Source organism: Arvicola amphibius, chromosome 14 (genome assembly GCF_903992535.2).
Source record: "Arvicola amphibius chromosome 14, mArvAmp1.2, whole genome shotgun sequence".
NCBI classification, from domain to species: Eukaryota; Metazoa; Chordata; class Mammalia; order Rodentia; family Cricetidae; genus Arvicola; species Arvicola amphibius.
The window spans coordinates 58875835-58898529 of record NC_052060.1 but is presented as its reverse complement, the minus strand read 5'-3'; the positions used below and the strand labels follow the sequence as shown (position 1 = coordinate 58898529).

Here is a 22695-nt window from a genome sequence, read left to right as displayed (position 1 = left end):
AAAAGGAAAAAAAAGAAAAGAAAGGGAAAAGAAATCAAGTTAATGGGCCATCCGTATTTCCTCCACCTTTAACACTGAACTTGGAGTAAGATGTCTGATTCAGATAAAGATCTTAACATGTAGAGAAGGCGGGTTTTTCCGCAGGGAGGTAAGGCTGTCCCTTCAGGAAAAGACTTTCCCCCACACCCCCTCCTCCCCGTGAGGTTCCACCCTCTGGAAAACACAACTTCTTTCCCTCTTTTCCTGGAGGGTCAGACCTCAGAGTAGCTGAGAGAGGAATCTTAAGTACAGTGGGTCTGAGAGGGGTCACGGTCACTGAGGCGGCCACTTTGGACCGAGGCGCACTTATAACATCGCAGCCCTGCCTGTTAGCTTTCCTTGGCGCTTTTGGCGCGCGGGAGGGGGGCACTGCTGACAACCACAGCCTCTGACCCTCTGGAGCTGGTATGTGATAAGCAACGCCTGCGGGGCCATGTATTGGAAGAGCGATCAGATGTTTGTCTGTAAACTGGAGGGAAAGGACGTGCCGGAGCTGGCGGTTCCCCGCGAGAAGGTGAGCGAGCCGACGCCTGGCAGGATCCGTTGAATAGCGGTTTCCTTGAGAAAAGAGAGTTGTCAGGCTCCTAGCAGAGGTTCGGAAAACCACCTGTCACTGTCTCATCTCTAGACCTGACAATTTTTTTTTATTACGTAGCAGCGTTAGGTAGTAATCACCGCGTCCCCACCCCGTGGGCTCACTTAACCTGAGGCATGGACACTCTAATTTGGGAGACGAAGCCTGGAGCCTAAGGTGCTCTCGGGGCCATGTGAGTTCTGTTTTTATTCTATTTAACTTGCTGTTCGAGGCGGCCTGGGACAGCGGTGGGATGGGGGTCCAGGCTGCAGTCGGGTGAGCGCTGGCTCTTGCCTCGGATCAGGCGCCTGTAGGGTCTCGGGACCCTCGGCGACAGACTTGAGGACTTGGGTTCTCCAGAGTCAGTCTGCTCCTAGGAAGGGCCATAAAACGATTTCATTGGAAACACCCAAAGGGCAAACCTCGCAGCAGAAGGCGAGTTTAACGCGGGAATCCGGAAGGCAAGACACTGGGGTGGCTCGCGTTTTCCGGCTCCCAGACTGGGGACCTCGGCAGGACGCGGGTGGGGCACTGCTGGCTTCGTGTATGCGTGGAAGGTGACCGGTAGAGTTTCTGCCTGGATGCTTTGTGTCCGCGGCGAGGACGCGACCCGGGAGCAGCTGCACTCGGGAGACCCCACGTGCGGCCGCTGGCTCACCTGGGGCTGTCAGAGGACAGAGAAGGAGACAAAGAGACGGGAAGGCGGTGGGTGTGAGCCGCTGGAATCCGCGGACCCACCGGCCCTCAGCTAGACTTCTCAGAGATTGCGTTCGTTTGTAGAACAAAAACTGAAAGTGCAGCCAGTGCTTGGGGACACTTGAGCGACGCGCCTGTGTGCTCTAAAACGTACTGACCCGTGTTGGGTGAGGGATTTTTTTTTTAATTTAATGGGACAAATTAAATTCAGCTGGATATTTCCATTATTCGACCCGCTTTTTGCACTGGTTAAAGATAATCCTTTAGTAGCTAAAATGTTGACTTACTGGGCGCTAAGTGGCAATTCACACCTTAAAGAAACCAGTGTAAATCGCTTACCGTTCTAATTGCTTTAAGTTTACCAAAGAGCTGCTGGCTCCGTTTAATCTGAAGCATTTTCATTCAAATTGTCGGAACAAACACCAGGCTTCTTAAATCCCACTGTAATTAGCTTTCAAGTATCCGATTAAACCTCTTCACCTTTCGGGCTATCCTATTCAAAAAGCCCCCCTTTAAAAAAATATATGTGTGTCTTGCTCTTTTAATTGAGGTTATTAAAGAAATCAAGTTTTTCTCCCCACCCCCTCCTCAGTCATCTTTTCTTCTCTCTCACTCCACCTCCCCCCGCCCCGCGCCCCCTTTAGCCGGGTGTTTCCCCCACTCCCGGGTGATTGACGTCTAGAAAGCAATCGCTTTGTGCGCGGAGGCCGGTTATTAGCTGGGTACCCCCGGCGGGGGGCGGGGAGCCGGCGTGCCGGGGTGAGCGTGGGGCCCGAGCCCGGAGCCGCGGCCCCGCAGTCCTCGAGTCGCCCGCTGGCGGCGGCGGCCCAGGGAGGCTGCGCGCTGGCCCGCCAGCTGCGCCCGGGCTCAGGTGCCCGCGGCTGCACGCGCCGCCCTCGTGCGGGGCCTTCAAGAGCTCGGCGGGGCGGAGGCTGCGGGGCGCCGCGTGCACGCCGCCGGCTCCTGACCCGTGTCTCCCCGCCTTCCCCGCTCTCACGGCGCAGTGCCCGGGGCTCATGTCGGAGGAGTGCGGGCGGCCTGCAGCCCTGGCGGCCGGGAGGACGCGCAAAGGCGCCGGGGAAGAAGGACTGGTGAGTGGGGCGGCGGCCTACGGGGGACCCTCCAGCTCCTTGGGCAGGGCAGGGCAGGGCGCGGGGCTGCGGGGCTGCGGGGCTCCAGGGATTTACAGGTCTGGGTACCCCAGGGAGCGGATGGGGAGAGACGACAGCCCTTGGGGTGCCCCCCGTGGGGTAGGTGGGACGTGGAAGGGAGGAGGGGTCTGCGGCCAGTGCTCTGCTGTTCCTGCAGGTGAACCCCGAAGGAGCTGGGGACGAGGACTCCTGCTCCTCCTCGGCCCCGCTTTCCCCGTCGTCCTCGCCCCAGTCCATGGCCTCGGGCTCCGTCTGCCCTCCAGGCAAGTGTGTGTGCAGCAGTTGCGGCCTGGAGATTGTGGACAAATACCTCCTCAAGGTAGGACTGAGTGGAGGGCAGGCGAGCCCCTGAGGGGCCCTGGGAAAAGGGCCCTACCCCGTGTCAGCCGAGGATCCGTAGACCCTCTGAGCAAAGTAGTCCTCTCTAGGGCCCACAGCGAGGAGGGTAAAGTGCGATAAGGGACCTTAGGGTTTACTTGTGGAACTATTAATGAGGGTTCCCCAGGTGTGTGCGGAGGGCTTGAGGAAGTGCCACCCAGGCTGAAACAGCTGCCAGTTGTCAGGGATTTGTTTGTTTACCAAACCTAGACCTTCACTTATTTGAAAACCCTGTACTCTCCAAACTGGTCCCTCCTCTCCAATATGTCCACGTTGCTGTCTTCCTAGAATAGCACAGCCCAGGTCGGTATGACAACCGATTCAGCTCGACTCTTTCTATAACTACAAACACTGTAAACTGACTAAAAGACTTTCTGTTTGGACTGTTATTATCACCGCGGTCTCGCGTTTATTTACAGGAACCTGGAACTTTCCCAAAGCAAAAGTTCGTATAAGGCTTTAGAAGCCATTCCGGAACCTCCCAGATCTTGCTAAGCACATGGTGTTAGGTCCTGCCAGTGCTGGGGGTGTTTGTGGGGGTGCAAAACCAAACAAATGTAAAGTTGGGAGCACACACTAGGAGCATGGGTTCAAATGTTTCACAAGGTGGTTTCAGAGTTGACTGTCTTACTTAATTCAGTTTAACTTTTAAAATATTGTACGTGGGGGGTGGGAAGGTTTTGGAGTTGGTATTCTGTCAGGTTGCCATTGCAGGCAGGGTCTTGGTCCCATGTGTGTCCATCTGAACGCATTGGGTTTCAATCGCTTTTTAAAAATCCACTATGTAAAATAATTGTTTTCTTCTATTACCAAATTAGTTGCAAACCAGTTCACTTCCCGTCCTCCTCCCCAAACTTCAGCTTTCAAAAGGATTAATTATGGAGAGTAAAAGTTCAAAAAGTGAATTGGTGGGTTTAAGTTAATGACAACATTCAAAAGTTGCATTCCGGGTGGACTCGGACTATTACTCTGGAGCCCAGAGCACGCACCAAAAGAGGCTTGGATGAGAAAGCATTCTTAAATGTCGTGAATTGATTCTTGAAGCTGACAGACTAACCTGGCTTTCTCTTTAAATCTGCATTTTTAAAAAACCCCATTTCCAATTTGCTACCTGGAAAAATGAATATCACAAAACCATCCACTGAGACAAAATTTAGCTTCTTGCTTTGAACAAGGTTTCAGTAGCAGAGTGTTTCTCTGAAACGGACTTGAGAAAACTTTAACACTTCCAGGCAGAGAAGATGTAGAAACAGTTATACAGTAAAATCTGAGGTTCTGCTGCAGACTCTAGCGTTCATCTTGTATAATTTTATATATTGCTTATGTTTCTCTCCATATTATATTAACATTATATATAAATGGGCTATGCAAAGTTTTCTTTTGTAGTTGGACAAGAGTCTACCTAGGAACGTTTTCTACATACAACCATAGTCTATTAGGCTTTATAAATTAATTGCATTTTGATAGCACAACATCATTTAGAAGCTCTAAAGTCTCAGCATCTTCACCCTCAGTGGAAGCGCTAACTCCTTACTCCAACTTTGAATCTAAACTTCTCACTGGTAAAAAAGTATTTGACCCAATGCAGATCTATCCTTTGAGGCTATGAAAAAACACCATCCTGTGGGACAGGCTGCGTGGAGTCAGCAGGAGTTACCTGCAGCTGTGGCCCCCTGCCAGCTCCTGTCACCCTGGAGTGGTCCTAGCCGGGTGTTGAGCCCTGTTGGATGCATGCTAGCTAGTTCAGGGATAGTTTCCAGAAGTCTTTCCAGAATCCTTCCCACCCTCCTTTACTCCCTGGCAAAGACAGAGAATGTTAAGGAGCTTTCTTTTGTTTTTCAAAAGAAAGCCTGAGGAAAGGTGTCAAGCCAGGCAAGAAGTCTGGCTCTTGTAGAGAGTTAGAGACCAGGGCTCTGTTTTAAAGCCCTGCCTTAGAGAATGAAACAAAAGCTTGGTGTGACTGTCCTGAGGCCCTAAGCAGTGGAATATCCAGGACGCTTGGACTTTCTGTGTTGCCTGGGAACAACCTGGGGGAAAACCATGAGAAAGATGCATTTCCATTTCGAGGATGTCTTCATTTTAATCCAATTAACTATGCTTTTTTTTTTTAATATAGTGAGTATTACATAGTTCTTCTGAAGAAAGACCCAGATCCAAACTTAAATTTCCATCAGAAATAAAAACACTGCTTTGGGAAGAGGCTAATAACTCAATAGAAAGCCCATTGTTTCCTTCATAGTGTCTTTTGTATCTCTGTCCTATCAGAGCTAAACACTCTGACTGGGAGTTACAAAGCATAAACCCAGTTAGTCCCTATGTCTGCTTAACCAGCACAGCCCAGTTCACATCTCCATTTGGTGGCTAAAGTTCAGTGCTTAGGGGGGCAGTGACAGCTTCAGGTAGCTGCAATGATGGTTTGTTTCCTGAATTGATGATATTCCCTGTTCCTATGTCAAAATCTAGAGTGCCTGCTCTATTAAATATGGTCCTGCCTCACAGTGTAAATGAACATTGGGCACATATATGGAGTATATATTGAAGTACAAATGAACATACTTCCTGGTGCTTATGATCCAGAGCCCTTTCTTTCTCCAGAAGCTAGATCCTTTGATAGGTTCCCAACACCCTCCTCCTGGGCACTTTGCTCTCTGTAGCTGTGTATGTTAGAAGCAAGCACAGCATTATCGAGCTCCTACCTTAGCGATTCTGGTGTGTACTGCAGGGAAGTGGATGGCTTGCTCTCTCTACTAGGGTATTTTACCAAACATTTTCTGTCTTTGCCATTCCTATCGATGGTACACAGTTGACAGCTGTTTGACCAAAAAGTACATCGAAAAGGTTTGTATCCTGACTCCCATAACTGCCAGGTTTCATTGTAGAAAGGGTCAGGGCAAAGATGAACACAGAGTCTGCACAAATAATTTCAGAATAAATGTTTTCTCTGTGTTCATCGAGGTTTGGTCAAGGAGGGAGGGAAGGAGAAAATGAATATTAAAGAAAACATGAAGGCTTCAGAGGAATAAAATAAATTTGAAATGTGCTCTATAGGAGTCTGGTTTCTTGTTGGAGTCTAGAAAACGATAAAGCCGGATACCCATCTATCGGTGGTGCTGGGTGGTGCAGGAATCCTGAGCCTGTGTTCCAAGGCTAGCCTTTCTCTTCCCGCCCACACGTCAGTGACTGGGGGCCCTGAAGGTGGTGTGGACTGCCTGCTCACCCTCATTTCCCCTTGCAGGTAAATGACCTGTGTTGGCATGTCCGCTGTCTCTCCTGCAGCGTCTGCAGAACCTCCCTGGGAAGGCACACGAGCTGTTATATTAAAGACAAAGACATTTTCTGTAAACTCGATTACTTCAGGTATATCGCTATTTTCATTTTAATAAACGCCTCAGGAAGTTATTTTAAAAGACCTCTGTAACAGGACTTTTTGCATACAGTTTGATTACTCAAAGCCAATTACAATAATATATTTCAAAATATTTTTTTTTGAGATTGGATCTTGCTAGGTAGTCTAGGCTGGTCTTGAACTCACAATCTTTCTGTGTTGCCTCTCAAGTGCCGCCGAGATTAGAGGCTTTAAGCACCATGTTCAACGGCTCAAAATTTGGGGGGAAGGGAGTATTAAAACTAAATTAGTGTTTGTTTAGTTTCTTTAGGAATGGGCTAAATGAAACTTCATTTTGGGTCATATTCCCATCCTAAGGATGAAAGTTTGGGGTATTCAAAACAGGGAATCTTGGGATGTGCAATTAGTGATGAAATAAATACAAGATGCTAGCTGGGCACCTTGTCTGAAGTCAGTGGTGAAGTAAAATAGAAACATCATGGGGAATTGCTCCCCGGTAATAAACCTCCAAGATACTAGGCATTTAGATAACAAACTATCCCGCTGTCACAAATACAACAAACTGAATTGTTCTGCCCAGAAGTCTTGCTTTTATTTTTTTATTTTTGGCCTTGTTCTTTGTCTTTGGCTTGGGAGACTGTATTTGTGCAAGATATTAAGTGTGGCCTTTCTCTCTCTGATCTCTCCATGGCTGTGTAACTGTCAGGTGTCTTCCAGGACGTACTTCTTTGTGGAGAGTTGTCTAAAACTTACAAGCCTTACTTTAAATGTGGTCATATCTCTTCATTTGCATTCCTAAATAAGAAAAAGATCATTGCAAAATTCTGCACAGTGAAGTTGGTAACACTTGGTACAACGTCGACGCCATTTCAAAAGTTATTTCAGCAACTTTAGTGATGAAGTTGGATATAATACAAAGGTTATATAGCACGTGGTCATATTGGAGTCTATTTTGTACAGTGAAGTGATTTTATAATTGCCAAAAAAATGTACGCTTCTCCCAGAATTATGCCATTTCTTTTTCCTTTATTTTTCCTTCAGTTTTTCAAGACAGGGTTTCTCTGTGTAGTCCTGGAACTCATTCTGTAGAACAGGCTGTTTCCAAACTCACAAAGATTCACTTGCCTCTGTCTCCCAAGTGCTGGGATTAAAGGTGTATACCACCACTGCTTTGCAAGAATTGTGCCAATTAATTCATCGGCATTTCAAATTACCATAAGTTAATCACCCTTTGAAATTGTTGATTTTTTAACAAAAAAGATTTTTAAAAAGATTTATTAAAATCTACCTCTTTAGGATTTTGTGTGTATATGTTCTGAAGTTCATTTTTAGAATTCAATGCTCCGATTAAATTGGCAATACTTTTAAAGATGGGTCCGTGAGTAGACAAAGGTAGATGTCCTAACCTTGTCTATTAGGGACTGATGGGAGACAGAGGAGGACATCTAATCACTATGACAGGGAGGGGGAAAAATTCCCTTTGCCTCTGGTATCTTTCTGAGAACACCTACAGATCTTTCTGGAAGTTTAAGACAGTACTTCTACTCTCTGTGGCTGGCAGTGCGGCCATTTGTCATGGCTGGAATGCTGCCCTTCAGGGTGTAGAATCTAGATTCTGTGCATTCTCTTATAACTTCTAATTTAAGTATGTTTGCATTCACTGGTCCCCCTAGTCATCTCAGCTTGGATGTGTGCTTGTTTCTGGCACTGGAGACTGAACCCAGTGTTGTGTGGGCTCCTTACATACCCCATCATGAGCTCCACCCGTCCCCTCAGCTAGATTTTTAGTTGACCTAAAATGTTGATGTTGAGTTAGTGTAGTCTTGCCCTTTGAGGTTCTCAACCCTGAGTGTATATGTATGACTGAGCATGAGTATCTGGAATCTCTAGGTAACATATAAATGCCTTAACACATGACACAATAAAAGAGCTATTCAAATTCCTCATCTCAATTATTTTAATGGAAAACTCGTCTTCCTCACCATTCCCGATTGAGGCAGTTTTGTTTTCAAAACAGATTTGGATTGTGACTCTGTCTCAACTGCTTCCTACACTGAGAAAAGAAAATTTATGCCTGTTTCACTTTCCCCATACTCAAATACTCACACCCCTCCAAAGAGCCTGATGACAGGTCAGTGCACGGTTGCCGGATGTGCACCTCACCGTGCCTCCTCCCTCTGTGCTGCAGACGCTATGGGACACGCTGCTCCCGCTGTGGGAGGCACATCCACTCTACTGACTGGGTCCGCAGGGCCAAGGGCAACGTGTATCACTTGGCCTGCTTTGCCTGCTTTTCTTGCAAGAGGCAACTGTCCACTGGAGAGGAGTTCGCCTTGGTGGAAGAGAAAGTTCTCTGCAGGATGCATTTCGACTGCATGCTGGATAATTTAAAACGAGAAGTGGAGAACGGTTAGTGGGGCTTCCAAACACCTTTGAGTCCGTAGGACGGTGGGCGAAGAGATGAAAAAGGGGTTCTGGGGTGTTATTTTATAAAAGAGGTAATGGTCATAAAGTCCACAGGGCTGCCAGGAAAGAGCTCCATCTGTAGCTTTGCGTCAAGGGGTGGCCTCTGTAAGTTCCACACTGTACTGCATCTGGGAGTTTGGGTTCAGCTTTATTTCTGCATATTTGCCTTCCTAATGTGGACCTGTGATACATACTTTCACTACATTTCAGGCAGAGTGTGCAAGGCTATGAATAGACCATCTCTTACGGTCTATTTGCAACATGTTTTTAAAACTTTACAAATTTTAAAGATGCACATGGCACCGCAAAAAGCCACAGTGTGTCAGGGAACTGTCACTGTGCAGACGTGTGGACCCATCTGAGTTTACCAATGGGTGGTTTGTTTCTTAAACCGCAGGTAACGGGATTAGTGTGGAAGGAGCCCTGCTCACAGAACAAGATGTCAATCATCCAAAGCCAGCCAAAAGAGCCCGGACCAGCTTCACAGCCGATCAACTCCAGGTAGACGTGACAATACAGTTGTGGTTTCTCAAACTCTTCCCCACAAGAGAAAACAGGCTTCAAAGCAAAATCAAAAGTGATCTCCATGCTGCCCAAGAATATTGTTTGCTGAGAGGTTGTCTTATACTCCCTAAAAGATCCAACCTGATGAGACTATAAATACATACTTACTGCCCTAGAAGGTCACGTGCTACAGAATCTAATCATGGCAGCTTTGTGTGCTTAGGGTTTCTCTGGTATTGACATTAGGACATAGTGTTGTTCCTGAGAGCACCTATCTAAGGCAGACGTTTTATTACCTGTCATGACAACAGAAGACTCAGCTGAGAGAGATGGCACCCAAGGCTGTGGGGCTCCGATGTGCTGTCATTTCAGTAAATCATGTGAGTTGTTTAATCTACGAAATTGTAGGGAGGAACAGAACGGGAATCAAATGGTTGATCCGGTCGTGAGGGGTGGAGGCAGTGACTCCATTGTCCCTACTGAGGCTGACTCTGCCCCTTGAAAATAGATGGAATCGTTATCAGAGTTGTATTGGATGTATTGTCTCATTTGTGCAGACTCTCAAGAAAATATTCCTTGCTTTATATTTAAGTCTACATATGATTCTTTCTGGAATTTTTCCGGATAGTTGTATTTTCTAAAAGATCAGTGTGGCCGAGGTATTAAGACAAACGGCATTTCCTGTACCTCTTCCACAGGTTGCTGGGTGTGTTGCATATGATACCATTTTCAGGTCAGGACTGAGGCAATTGTATCTTGTTAGCAAAAGAAAGAAAAGCCACTTCTAGTAGTCAGAGACTGGCCAGCAGTTTAGACTTCTACACCAGAAGGATTTCAAGAATGGTATCTTAAGGAATGATCAGAGGGGTAGCCTGGACATGGCCAGCATTCTGAAAGGATCTGGCAAATGGACCAAATGCTGCGTATTAAAATCTAGCTCCATTAAGAACCAAACCCTGCAAGCACACAATCGCTTGCCACTTAGGAGACATGAAGTCCATGACCTGTAATTAATATGTGAAAAATAATATGGTTGAGAGACTTGCCGTCGTTTGAGTCTCGTTGCTCGGGTGCTCCTCGGGGTGTTGGAGAGTCACGCACATGCAGCTGCTGATGTGAACTCTTGTCCAGGCTTTGCAAAGCACCCGGTCTGCAGAGACGGGCCAGGTTAGAGGGCATCTCAGCAGACGCATATCGGGTCTGAAAGTGGTGGTTCCGTGAGGGGGTGGCTGGGACTTTGACAATTACAGGCTTCATAACTTGGATGTGAAAATTCCTTACTAAAATTGTAACTGTAGAGCTTCGAAGCCACGGCAGGTAGCTGTGCAATCTCTGGTGAGAAGATAATTACAGGAAAAAAAATAAGGTGGGATATTTGTGGGTGTTTTGGGGGCCAGGTCCTATGGTCATATTTATATCGTCAACCCCTCAGCCAACCCCACAGGTTCTCAGTGTAGTCAGCCTCCTGGAGGGGTGCAGGAACCACCCGCAAAGGTAACCGACTGCTCAGGGGATGGCAGAGGAGAGAGAGGTTCAGACAGACTCATCCAGCCTCTGTGCTTTTGATGTGGTTTTGCCTCCCTGGAGACTATGTACTCCACCAGAACCCAGCAATACAGAGAGGAAAAATCCTGAATCTTGCAGACAGGCTTATAATTACAACTTACAATGTTCACAAAATACTTAAACCATGCATTGCTACATAAGAACGTGACCTGAATCATTAGCTTAAAAAAGAAAAAAAAAAAGAAAGAAAATGAAAAGATCAGCGTCGGGTTCTGCAAAGCACGGGTCTCATTGATTCAGCATTCCGTAGCATTGATCCTGTACCCGAGATGGTCAGAATAAATGGGGCACAGTCCTCAGTTGCTCTAAAGAATAAGAAAGCTGGGGCAGCCACAGATTTTAAATAAAAACAACCCCCCCAAATCATTTACTTTTACCAGATTATCTGATAAACCAGATACTATATTCACCTTATCAAACTCCCACTTTTTGGGAAAACTGAATGTATTCAAATATTGACTTCAACAAAATAATAATAATAAAATCACCTGTGACCACTGAGTTGAGCCTGCCCATGTGGTGCTTGCTTTGGAGAGGAGTGTTAACACAGGGCAACTAAATCCTGAAATTCCATTTTAGAATCTCATAGAAGTTTCCACTTCAGAGGGTGTGTCTACAGATGTATCACAACATGGCCCCACTGATAAGAAGGGCACTCAAATTCCTGCTTGTGCTGTGGTTAGCTCACAATAGCCAGCAATGTCGACATGAACACGCAAGGTTGGCACCTACTGTTTTCAGATCACATTGCTTAGATGTGTGTGTAGACACACACACACTCCAGACTTCTGGTAGACCTCTTGGTGTTAAAGTGCTGCCTTTGCAGGGCTTCGCCATGATCATCCCAGAGGACTTGGGAGATTCAGGAGTTTTGACGTCTGCAGAATAGGGAAACCAACTAGAAATCCAAGGGCCTTTTCTTTTCTCCTTTTTTCTTTTGTGTGAGACTAAACACTAGCACTAACTAAAGGAACAACAAGAATAGCACATCATTTTCTTTAGAATAATCTAGTTCTAATTGGCCAGGGTAGACTTAAGTTCCATTTCTTGATGAACTGTCTTTGCTAAATGTACATTGGTTCTATTATTAAAACTTTTATTTCTAGAGGGATTTTGCTCCTATTTTAACCAGGTTATCAATAATGAATTTAGAAGCAAATTCCCAAATACCATTTCAACTTTGTCTTTGTGAGAAATTAAAGATGTATTTAATTTGCTTGCCATTTTGTCTTTGGCTGTCATGCTTAAGCCACGCCAACACACGCACAGCTACATGGGTTGTCATGCTTAAGTCACGCCAACACGCGCACAGCTACATGGGTTGTCATGCTTAAGTCACACCAACACGTGCACAGCTACAGAAAAGCAGTCCCTCGGGTAAGGAAGGGAAGAGCAAAGGGACGGAGATTGCAGAGACTTAGTCCACGTTGCCACTTTTTCAATAAGAAAAAGGCTAAGCTCTCTTTCCAATGAGTATATTGATACAATATTGGATGGGACACGAGGAGTCTAGCACTTGATCCTAGAAGAGTTGCTAGCCAGGGGCATCTTTGCAGCCTCAGGATATTTCTAACCTACACTGGGCATTTCTCCATCTCTCCATTTCCCTCATATCGTTAAGGGTCCTTTTGTCACCAACTCTGAAGTGCCTACCTGAGTGGCAGGCAGAGAGTGTAGCACCCCGGGGGGGGAGGGGAACATTCTTTCCCCTGGTCCCCTGGACTCCCACTTTTTTGAAGCAATTGAGAGAGAGAGAGAGAGAGAGAGAGAGAGAGAGAGAGAGAGAGAGAGAGAGAGAGAGAGAGAGGGAGAGAGAGAGAGAGAGGAGGAGGAGGAGGACGATGAGGACGATGAGGAGGAAGAGGAGGAGGAGGAGAAGGGTGCGGAGATGTTAGGAACAGGCAGAGACTGCAGTTCACCTGCCTGGGGGAGGGCTAATAGGTGGGACAGAGGATGTTTACCTGTTCACTTCCCAGATCCACAGATAAGCAGAGCCTATTAAATGCCCCCATTCTTTATTATCTTTATCTCACACTCCCCTCAAGCTGATTGACTTTGGGTAATACAATTCAATGTATTACTTGATTCTCTCCAGTCCCCTTTCAAGAATGCAAAGGCCCTGACTTCAGCTTTCATCTCCTCCTTCCTTCCTTTTGATTACAGGCGATCATTGGCATTTCTGTATTTTTTTCTCCTAGGAACTTAAAATCATCCCACCCCCAAACACTGCCATACGTGAATGTATACATGTCATAGCTCTTCCATTGTGAGATCAGCAGATCAGCAGAAAGTAACAGCTAAATCTCTGGGCTCTGCTAAGGGCTTGTCACCTGGACTAATGGATGTGTCTCCTCTTAAGATCTCAGAGGTGGCTTCATGTGGAGCGAATGCCCCTCCACACACAACAGTGGCATGACCACAGTGCTGTAACATCCATGTCCACAGGAGAGCATCAACCAAAGCTGTTAGAGGCCCTGAGGCTGTTCAGACCCACAGAGGCCAGCGATAAATGCGGTTTGGTTTGTATTTTGAGGCTCCAGTACAGGGCTACTTATCAAAAGGAGAAGCCGAGTGCAGGAGACTCGTATTCTGTATATTTTGTCTCTGAGTTCTGGGACTGGGTGGGGAAAGGTGACATCTCTAATGGCATAGTTGAGAGGCGGCTCTCCATCCTGCAGTGGTTTTATTTTAAAGATCTCAGAGTTTATGTGGATTTATAAAGTAAGCCGCTCTTTCATTTGCTCTCGGCTGCACTGACCCTCAGGAATTAAATACACATCACATTGTCATTGTGTGTCTTATCTGTTCCATCATCACCAAAGATCAGGCTGGTAACAGCTTGCTCCCAACTTTTGTTTTTGAAAACAACCGCAGGTCATGCAAGCACAGTTTGCTCAGGACAACAACCCAGATGCACAGACCCTCCAGAAGCTGGCAGAAAGGACGGGCTTGAGCAGGCGCGTCATACAGGTGAGATCATGCACGTACATCAAGAGATACAAGAAACTCTGCATCTGAGTCTGGGTGTGGATTCTGCTCTTTTGTGACAAAACCTCAGAATGCCAGGTCTCCCCCACTGAGCCTGTCGTAAAAGCCTGTTGACAAAGCCTTTCCTGAGAAGACACAGCACCCGAGTCTGCTCACTACAGATCAAAGTGTGAAAACACCCACATCCAGTGTGGAGAACCCGTGAGCTTTATTGGGTTTCCTTGCCAGGGCAGAAATGATTTAAAGACAGCTGCATCACCAAGGCCCACCTCAGCACAAGGGACAGCTCACAGAGCTGGGAACCTGGAGCACACTGCACAGCCCAGGGCCGGCTCAGCTGGTTGGAGAGCGTCCTTTCCTCACGCCTCGGGTTGGTCTAAACCTCTTCCAACAGCTCAGCAGGGTGGTTTCTGCTTTTTCCAGGCAGCGATCTGGTCTCTGTGTTATGCTCAGCTTTCATTGTCTATTCTGGCTGGTTGGGGCCTAGAGAATCTGGTCAAATTCAGGGACTTCCTGAAGCTATTTTGAGTTGTTTGCCTTCCTGCTCCAGGAGCTTCCTGCGGGATGGAATGTTTCGATTGCAGAGGAAATTATTAAAGGACAGCCTGACTTTGGCTTTTCTCGACCGGGCTACCATTTTTGTCAGTGATGCTGTTCATCTTTATTCAGATAGCTCTGAGATCCTTGGGCTGAGAAATACTGCTGCTCCAAGCCAAATCTTTTTTTTTTTCTCATTTTTTTTATTCAAGATTTCCATTTCCTCCCCTTCTCCTCCCCCTTCCCTCCACTCCCTTCCACCCATACCCCCACTCCACCCCTCTCCAAAGACAAAGAACCATCCGGGTTCCCTTCACTATGTTTAGTCCAAGGTCCTCCCAGCTCCCCCTAAGTCCAGGAAGGTGAGCAACCAAACTGACAAGGCTCTCAGTGAGCCCGTCCATGCTGTAGAGTTCACGTTCATTGCCGTTGTCCTTGGTTTCTCAGTCCTCCTCCACCGTCAGCCACATTCAGAGAGTCCGGTTTGGTCCTCTGTTCCATCAGTCCCATTCCAACTGGACTTGGTGGTCTCCCTTTAGATCTGTCCCACCGTCTCAATGGGTAAAAGCACTCCTCGCAGTCCTGGCTTCCTTGCTCATGATCTCCCTCCTTTTGCTCCTCATCAGGACCTTGGGAGCTCAGTCTGGTGCTCCTATGTGGGGCTCTAGTTCTGAGCCCTCCCTCTCTTTCTTCTCGCCCCACCCCCTCTTTCTGCCCAACCCTCCATAGGATGATAGTGGCCTTTACTAAAGATCCAGGGAGAAGAGATGGCATGAGCAAAGCTAGGGAAGAGAGAGCTGCAGCCAAACATTCTGTACCATAGATTTCATGTGTGGAAATTCTGGGGAATTGTTGGAGTTGCCCCCTTTGTGAAAGGAAGCCATGATAGACGAATTAGAAAAAGAGAAACTGACAAAAGGAGGGAGAAGTGGAGCCAGGGATTTTGGGTCTGGTGACCAGGAAGCTAGAGGGAGGTTTTTGTTTTTGTTTGCTCTTGTGTTTAAGAGACTTGACTGCAGTGTGGGGGCCTATAACTACATTCCAGAAACATTTTTACTAATTGCATAATGATGGCAGCTACTGGCTGCTAGCAAGTCAAGAAAGCAGCCCGGAGACTGCACCAGGGAAGCGGAAGGGAGATCATTGCTCAATTAGAAGTTCAGGTTCTCCTGGGAAGGGTGCCTGGGAACGGGGGAGTCAGAAGAAAACTCTTTGGCTGTTGGGAGGGGGATGCAGTCACCTTTACCTGTGCTAGCTATGCAGTGCTGGTGTTGATCCGCTGTGTGGACAGTATTTGCAGCAATGAACAGGTGTCAAGCCAAGACACTAGTCCCTTGAAATCGGGTTGATCCTTTACAATCTCTGAGTGAGTATAAGAAACAGAGGAGGTTCCTGAGGGGGAGGACTGGGTGGCAGAAGCTGTCTGGATGGAGGGAGCCTGGCAGCACCCTGACTGGAGACGCAGCAGAGGGTCTGAAGAAGTTACCTCATTGAAGAGGTGACTGCCTGAGCAGAGGTGTGGTATAGAGAGACTAGGGACATGGAACATCATTTAAAGGAATTGAGTTGCTTTTTAAAAAAAAAAATGAATGGCACTAATCATAACCAGCAGAAAATATATTTGACCTGGGGTCATGGTTTCCTTTTTGGTACACATGTGTTGTTGCATGGAGTTGATCCTTAGGTGCTTATTCTTTGGGAAGCAGCAAGTGTTTGCTATAAACAAGTAAACCCTGCATTTGGGACACCCTAGGAAGGGGCAGCTTCTCTCTGAAGACAGGGCTTCCAGTGGCTTCCAGTGGCTCCTGGTGACTGTGGTGTGTGATGTGCTGAGGCTCCCTAAGGAGTCAGGTCCCATAGCTTCTGCACTGGTCACATGTTCAGAATACTAACTTTATTTTTTTACAAAAGCACTAACAAGAGGTCAGTTCAAAAGGAGTGCTTAAAAGATCTGGAAGTCTTACAGTGTTAAAGCCAATAAGTATGAGGCGGACGTGACAAGGGGTGGGGGGCATCTTCAAATATCTGTGCATAGCTATCCTGGGAACTGTGGATAGAAAGGAGTGGTTGACTTCATCACGAACTTTCTTCATGACAGGCTATGTGTATGGTGTGGATGCTATTGAAGGCAATGGGCAGTGATGTTTCCTTGTGGCTAGTTTGGACTCCATGGCATGGAGGATGCCTCCTAATTTCAGACTACTCATTGTGCAGTGGAAGCAAGAAGTTCAGATTTGTGACCACTATGAATCTAGCAAAGGAGACGACATGGTCTTCCCAGTGCGGTTCTTATTGAAGGATAACAACCCAAGAGAGGCGTCTGCCAGGCTGTTTCCAGGCTTTATTTAGGTCACCATGTGCAAGTCAGATTGCCCTCCAGCATTAGCACAGAAATCTCATATTGGCAGATTGGAACTTTTAGTATGTGTAGCTTGAACGTTGGATGTTCTTGACGTGATGGCAGGTAACCCTGGTGTCACAGGTGGCATATGGCCCCCTCAGCAGTGGGTAACATTGTGTCTTCTCCTCGGAGTGGCGGCGTGTGCTGTTACAGAGCCTGTGGATGGACCTGGCACTGGAGACCTTGGGTGTGGTCTCCAGAGAGCAGAGAACAAGAGAGTATTCTGTGACCTCGCCCTGTTTTTCCTTGGTGTGTATACCCAAGTCTCCACCCAGGAACCTTCCCTGCACTTTCTCCAGTCACCTGCTCAGGCCGTACGGCTATGAGTGATAAGTTTGGCTCCCTTTGTTTGACTTGATAGCTGCACAGCCCTCGGGTTTTGAGTCCTAAGGGGCAGGGTATATCTTTGAAACCTGGCCAGCTTTTATCCCTTTATAAAATCTTTGTACCCTCTCTCCTCTCATGCCATGAAGCTCCACTTGGTAGCCCTGGACATAGATAATATTGCTGACCCTTCCCTGTCCTGGACCTTCTAGATGCCAAAATGCTTATTCTAAACTCCCTGAATTTTTTTTTAGCACTTTTTCTCATTTTTCCAGTGACACAATTTGTTTGGAATGTGGTGACCAAATGGGTGTGTGTGTGTGTGCGCGTGCGTGTGTGCGTGCACGCATGTTAGGCAAGCATTCCACAATTGAGCTATACCTTAGCCTGTGATTGTATGTTGAAGTTGTCTTTCATGGCAGAGTCCACACATGTGCCGATTAACTTCTGGGTGTGTTCTGGCAGTCAGGCCTTGGGTCCCCCAGATCTGGATTTAAGTCTCATCTGTCTGGCACACTTCACCTCTGCTATAGAACGGACAGCAGAATGGTTGGCACTTTGCTTTTTGTGAGGTCTTACAAGACGGATGTGTCTGTAGCTCATTCTGCTTTAAATTCGACTAGTTTGTGCTTATTATAGACTTGACCTTAGCATGCTTCTCAGGGAACAGTCTAGGTATTCACTGAGAGAGTGGACGCAGCAGGTTAAATGTGTCTGGGATGGCTCAATCAAGAATCTTGGAGAAAGCTGTGAGTTCCCAGTAGGGATTTTCCTAATGTAAACAAGCTTTGAAATGCGTCCAGCAGGTGTCTAAGAATATAACCGTACTTTCTTTTTAAGTTCTGATTGAAAGAACTTTCCTGTTTTCTGTTTTTTCCAAACGTGAATAGTAAAACTGGAGATACTTTCCCAGAATGCTCAAGACTTCACCTGTTTTTAAAAGGTGCTTTAAAAAAAAAAAAACATAAGACTAGACCATTAAGTAAATCACCAGAGGAAAAAAAGACTATTGTTATAATACTTGAACTAAAATGTTTCTTAAGTCAGTGGACATTTTAAATTTTTTAAACTTTTTTTTTAACTTATTCATTTTATATGCATTGGTGTTTTTACCTTCATATATGTCTGTGTGAGGATGTTGGATCCTGTGGAACTGGAGTCACAGACAGTTGTGAGCTGCCACGTGGGTGCTAGAATCAAACCCTGGTCCTCTGGAAGAGCAGCCAGTGCTCTTAACTGCTTAGCCATCTCTCCAGCCCCTGACATTTTAAAATTTTTTGAGGCAGGATCTTGTATAGCCCAGACTTGCCTGTAGCTTGTATCCAAAAATGACCTTGAATTTAGGATCTATCTGCCATCTCCTCCCAAGTGCTGGGATTACAGGCATGTATCACTGCACTGGGTTTCTGTGGTGTGGGGGTAGAAACCAGAGCCTCAGAAGAGCCTCTCAGCAACGTCTGCAGACTTCCGGAAGGTTTGTTTCTGGGTGTGTGGTGATGACTTGGGCCACGGATCAGAAGCCAGCTCATGACCTCACGGCCTCCTCATTCTCGTCAGGTATGGTTCCAGAACTGCAGAGCCCGCCACAAGAAACACGTCAGTCCAAATCACTCCTCCTCCGCCCCAGTCACAGCGGTGCCCCCTTCCAGGCTGTCTCCACCCATGCTGGAAGAAATGGCGTATTCTGCCTACGTGCCCCAGGATGGGACGATGCTGACTGCGCTGCATACTTACATGGATGGTAGGTAGCGCAGCGCCCCGCAGCTGGGAATGTCTAGGATGGGGTTGCTGATCTCGGTCACGGCTTTGAGAGATTACCTCAGCAATGGCTGAGAAATATTATAGGGTACAGCAGACAGCAAAGCCATCTGCCTGTTAGTGTGATGCTCTGTGGTTGAGTGGCAGAGATCAATGATGACTTGGTACTTGGTTTTTACTGGCAACAGTTTTTGTTTTTTCTTCTTTTTCTCTAAATTTCCTTTGTTTTTATTTTATATGTATGGGTGTTGTCTGCGTGTATGTCTGTGTACCACATGCGTAAAGTAACCTCAGAGGCCAGGAGAGGGTGTCAGACCTCCTGGAACTGGAGCTACACGTGGGTGCTGGGAATTGAACTTCTGTCCTCTGGAAGAGCACCCAGTGCTTTTAGCTGTGGATCCATCTCTCCAGCCCCCTTTGTTTTGTTTTCAACTCTGGATACCTATTTAAATATTATAATTTTCTATTGTCCAAGAAGGTATTGACTCATACTCTGCACTGGAGTTTATTTTTTTCTTCTACTTTTTTATTGAAGTAAGTCATGCATGTAGAAAGAAAGCACACTTATGTGCTGGGCTTGGCTCGCCTCTGAGCGTCCTCTGTAAATGGCACCTGATGAAGGAGAGAAGCAGCAGGGGTTTGTTTGCTTCTGCAAAGTTGATCATGCACTCAAAAGTCGTATCTTAATTTTTCTTTCTAAAACTTTTTGCATATGTATATAATATACATATGTGTATTATGTATATATATACTTATGTATATATACATGTGTATATACATTTATATGTGTGTGTGTGTATGTGTGTGTATGGTGCACGTGTGCTGACATGGCACACATGTAGAGTCAGAGGGCAACTTTTATCCCCGCTAGTCCTAGGGATAGAACTCAGGTTGTCAGGCTTCATGGGAACTGAACCAGGCAGTGCGATCTTGTATCTCTCTTCTGCTTCCGCGGAGTGTGAGAGTCGTCCGTGTTGCTGACTTATTGTACAGCATTCCACTGACACCTATTTTATGGCCGATAGCCTTTCGTGTTCCAGTCTGGGTATTTTAGGAACAGGCTGCTGTGGGTTCAGACTTCTAGCTGATATATACGTGGGTAGTGAGTGACGCTCTGCAGTCAGACCGGCTTGCAGCACGTGAGCTTCTGTGGCCGCTAGCACCGAGCACGCCGTCCCCGCTTCATCCTGGCCAGTCTGGTGGCAGTGTATTCCCATCTCATGATGTTCATCAGCATCTTCTCACGGCTGACAAGATGCCCTCCCCCTCGGACATCTGTTTACCCCGTCAAGGTCCTGTGTCTGTGTTTGGCTACTGGCCTGGTCGTTCTGATTATTATCTTCACATAAAGCCTTCTGATAAGTGCAAGTGTTGAAGGTGTCTTCTCCTTAGAGGCTTTACTAAGTGCTTTGGTGTCTTGTTAGGTGGACCTCTCAGTCCTTTAAAAATTATTGAGCTGATTGTGGTGGCAAAGATCTTAATCCCACCTTTAAGGAAGAGGTAGAGGCAGGTGACTCTCTTGTGTCTGAGGTGAGCCTGGTCTACAGAGTGTTCTGGGACAGCCAGAGTTACATAGTGAGACCCTGTCACAAAAACTATTCTGAGCCAGTGATGATTTCTTACATTGCAACTTTCTGGCCTTCCATTTTTAGTGTATTTCCTTCCAAGTCATCTTTTAGGTCACAAATTCTCTGCATATATAAGAGCATAAACCCCACCATTGGCTTCTCACTCATTGCTGATTCTCAGTGGAGGACCCTCATCTCTGTTGCTCTCTGCCTGCTTGGCCCTTCTTTCCTGACTTGAGCGGTTGCATTGCCCATGCTCACACTAACGCTCATGTTTGACGGCTCCAGCATCTGAGCCCTTTCCACATCTTCTCTGATGTTTCCTCTCTGTCTTTAGCTGAGCCAGCTCTTACTATTTGCCAATCCCCCCCACCTCGAGAAAAACCCCAAACAAACAAAAAGCCCAAAAACAAAAAAAACAAAACCCTAAACCCACTTCATTTCAGATTTTGGGTAAGAAATAAATATTTGGGGTTCTGGATGATACCTTTTCATCAGAGACAACTGTGGTTTCCTGTGGTATGAATCTGGGCTACAGGAAATCACCTCAAGTCCCGTTAGTTCCTTAAGAGGCTAGTCCAATTCCGTCTCACTATTCCTTGACTTTGGAATCCCAAGTGCGGGCCTGTGTTTGTTTGGTTTGTTTCCCCACTGCCCTGCCAAAGTCTAACTTCTAAACAAGCTGCTCAGCATCTCAGCCTGGCAGGCAGACATTCCTCATGTGTTAAATTTGTCAGTATCTTTGCTACCAAGAAGCCCATTTTCTTTCTTTCCTTTTTGAGTCTGGACTTCAAAACTTCCTACAACGTGGGTGTCTTTTTAAATGTCCCCCAGCACGTGATCCAGTCACTGTCCGGCTCTCCCAGTGCTCTCGGGGTAGGGGGTTGGCTTGAAGTCTTTGCCGGAAAAAACCCAAACAAACAGCTCATAATACCACTGTGCCATTTAGTCACGCTGCTGTTGGAACCGTGTGTGTTCTGTAAGAGACCACAGTACTAGCTGAGACAAACATGTTTAGATGTTAGCTGAACATGGGGGTTCTTACATGTAACCCCAGTACCCAGAGACTAAGGCCAAGGAAGGAAAACCTTGAGTTGCAGTTCAGGGAGAATGCAACTGACTGCTCCTAAGGAGAACCTGGGTATGCCTGTCCCGGAACACCTGCACACAAAGACAGGCAGCATCTGCACCGGGAGCTCTTTCTCTGTAGGAGCTGCACACCATAGCTTTCTCAGTGCAGAGTGAGGTACGGTGAATGGGGGAGAGCTGGAGCTCACCTCCATGCCCATAGCTTGTCTCCTTGCTAAAGACGAGTCAATGGGCCGCTGCTTATATCTGATGCCAGATACCACATAGAACTAATGCCACATCTTTGACAGTGATGAAGACACCTTGCCTTTGTTTAAATCACGATCGGTCACCCCAAAGAACTGATACCCACATCTCTTTTCTATTTTGTAGCTCACCAGCAACTCCTGGACTCCAGCCCTTGTTACCCCATACAATGACCCAGCTGCCAATAAGTCATACCTAATTCCTTTTTTCAGGGATAGAAATGATTGAGGATATAAACTTGTCATTTATTATGTATAAAATACCATTGAAAAGATATTAATGTTAATTTTTTTATTTAACATTCAAAACATTTCAAACATCCTTTCGCTGCCCAGGTATGTATCTGTAGTTGGCCTGCAAGACACTTTTATTAATTCTTCATTTTTTTTTTGTAAAACTTATGTTTACAAGAAGAAAACAAGTCAAAACATTTTTTTGTGTGTTGTCTGGAAATAGTTGGCTCTAGCGTGTATCTGTTAATTTATTTGTTATCAAAAGAGCACTTTGCCTAAAAGACTGGACTGACAATGTGCAAAATGTTTACAGCCCTTTGTGGAACTGTAGTTTCCCATGAGTTTGTACCTGTAAGTTATTGTCATAAATATTATCTGTATTTTTTTGTTATATACAACTTTATACCTTGAAGCTTGTATCTGTGAATTTGCAACTGAAGTTTATTTTGCCAGTGTTTTCGGGATGAGCTGAAGGTGCGTCGGTCGTAGCATGCCTTGCACACCCACGGTGGTGTCTGCTCTTTGGGGAGCCCTAGCTGTAAATAACACTCTAGTTTACGAAGCCACCATCCTAAGTTCATTAAACACTTTCCACCCTTGTGAAAGCTGCGGCCAGCTTGTCTTCTGTGTGTGCTGTCACCAGTACATTGCTCTTAATCTTTTTTACAAAGCTGTTTTGTTTCAAGCTGGGTCATGAGTTTGTTTTATTGGGAAAGCCATTTGTAGATGACTGTACTTAACAGACAATACATATGTGAAAATGTCTCACTTGGCCTTTAATTGCTTTTAAACTAGCTAGTCAAATTCACGTGGTCTTTAAGGCAGAAGGCT

The 22695-nt window shown here is 46.3% G+C and overlaps 1 protein-coding gene across 2 annotated transcripts; it reads left to right on the top strand.

Annotated features, from left to right (window-relative positions):
• The first annotated feature begins 296 nt into the window (after nucleotides 1-296).
• On the top strand, nucleotides 297-21830 carry Lhx8 (LIM homeobox 8). 2 transcript variants are annotated; one of them, XM_038311674.1, is made up of 9 exons: nucleotides 297-553; nucleotides 2314-2400; nucleotides 2618-2779; nucleotides 6074-6195; nucleotides 8373-8593; nucleotides 9048-9151; nucleotides 13595-13690; nucleotides 18528-18711; nucleotides 21758-21804. In XM_038311674.1, the coding sequence occupies exons 1-9, from the start codon at nucleotides 473-475 to the stop codon at nucleotides 21802-21804; spliced, it is 1104 nt and encodes a 367-aa protein (XP_038167602.1). In that variant the 5' UTR covers nucleotides 297-472. The 2 variants fall into 2 exon arrangements, with proteins under 2 accessions (XP_038167602.1, XP_038167603.1); XM_038311675.1 differs by lacking the exon at nucleotides 297-553 and having other exon boundaries at nucleotides 18528-18715; nucleotides 21758-21830.
• The last annotated feature ends 865 nt before the right edge of the window (nucleotides 21831-22695 follow it).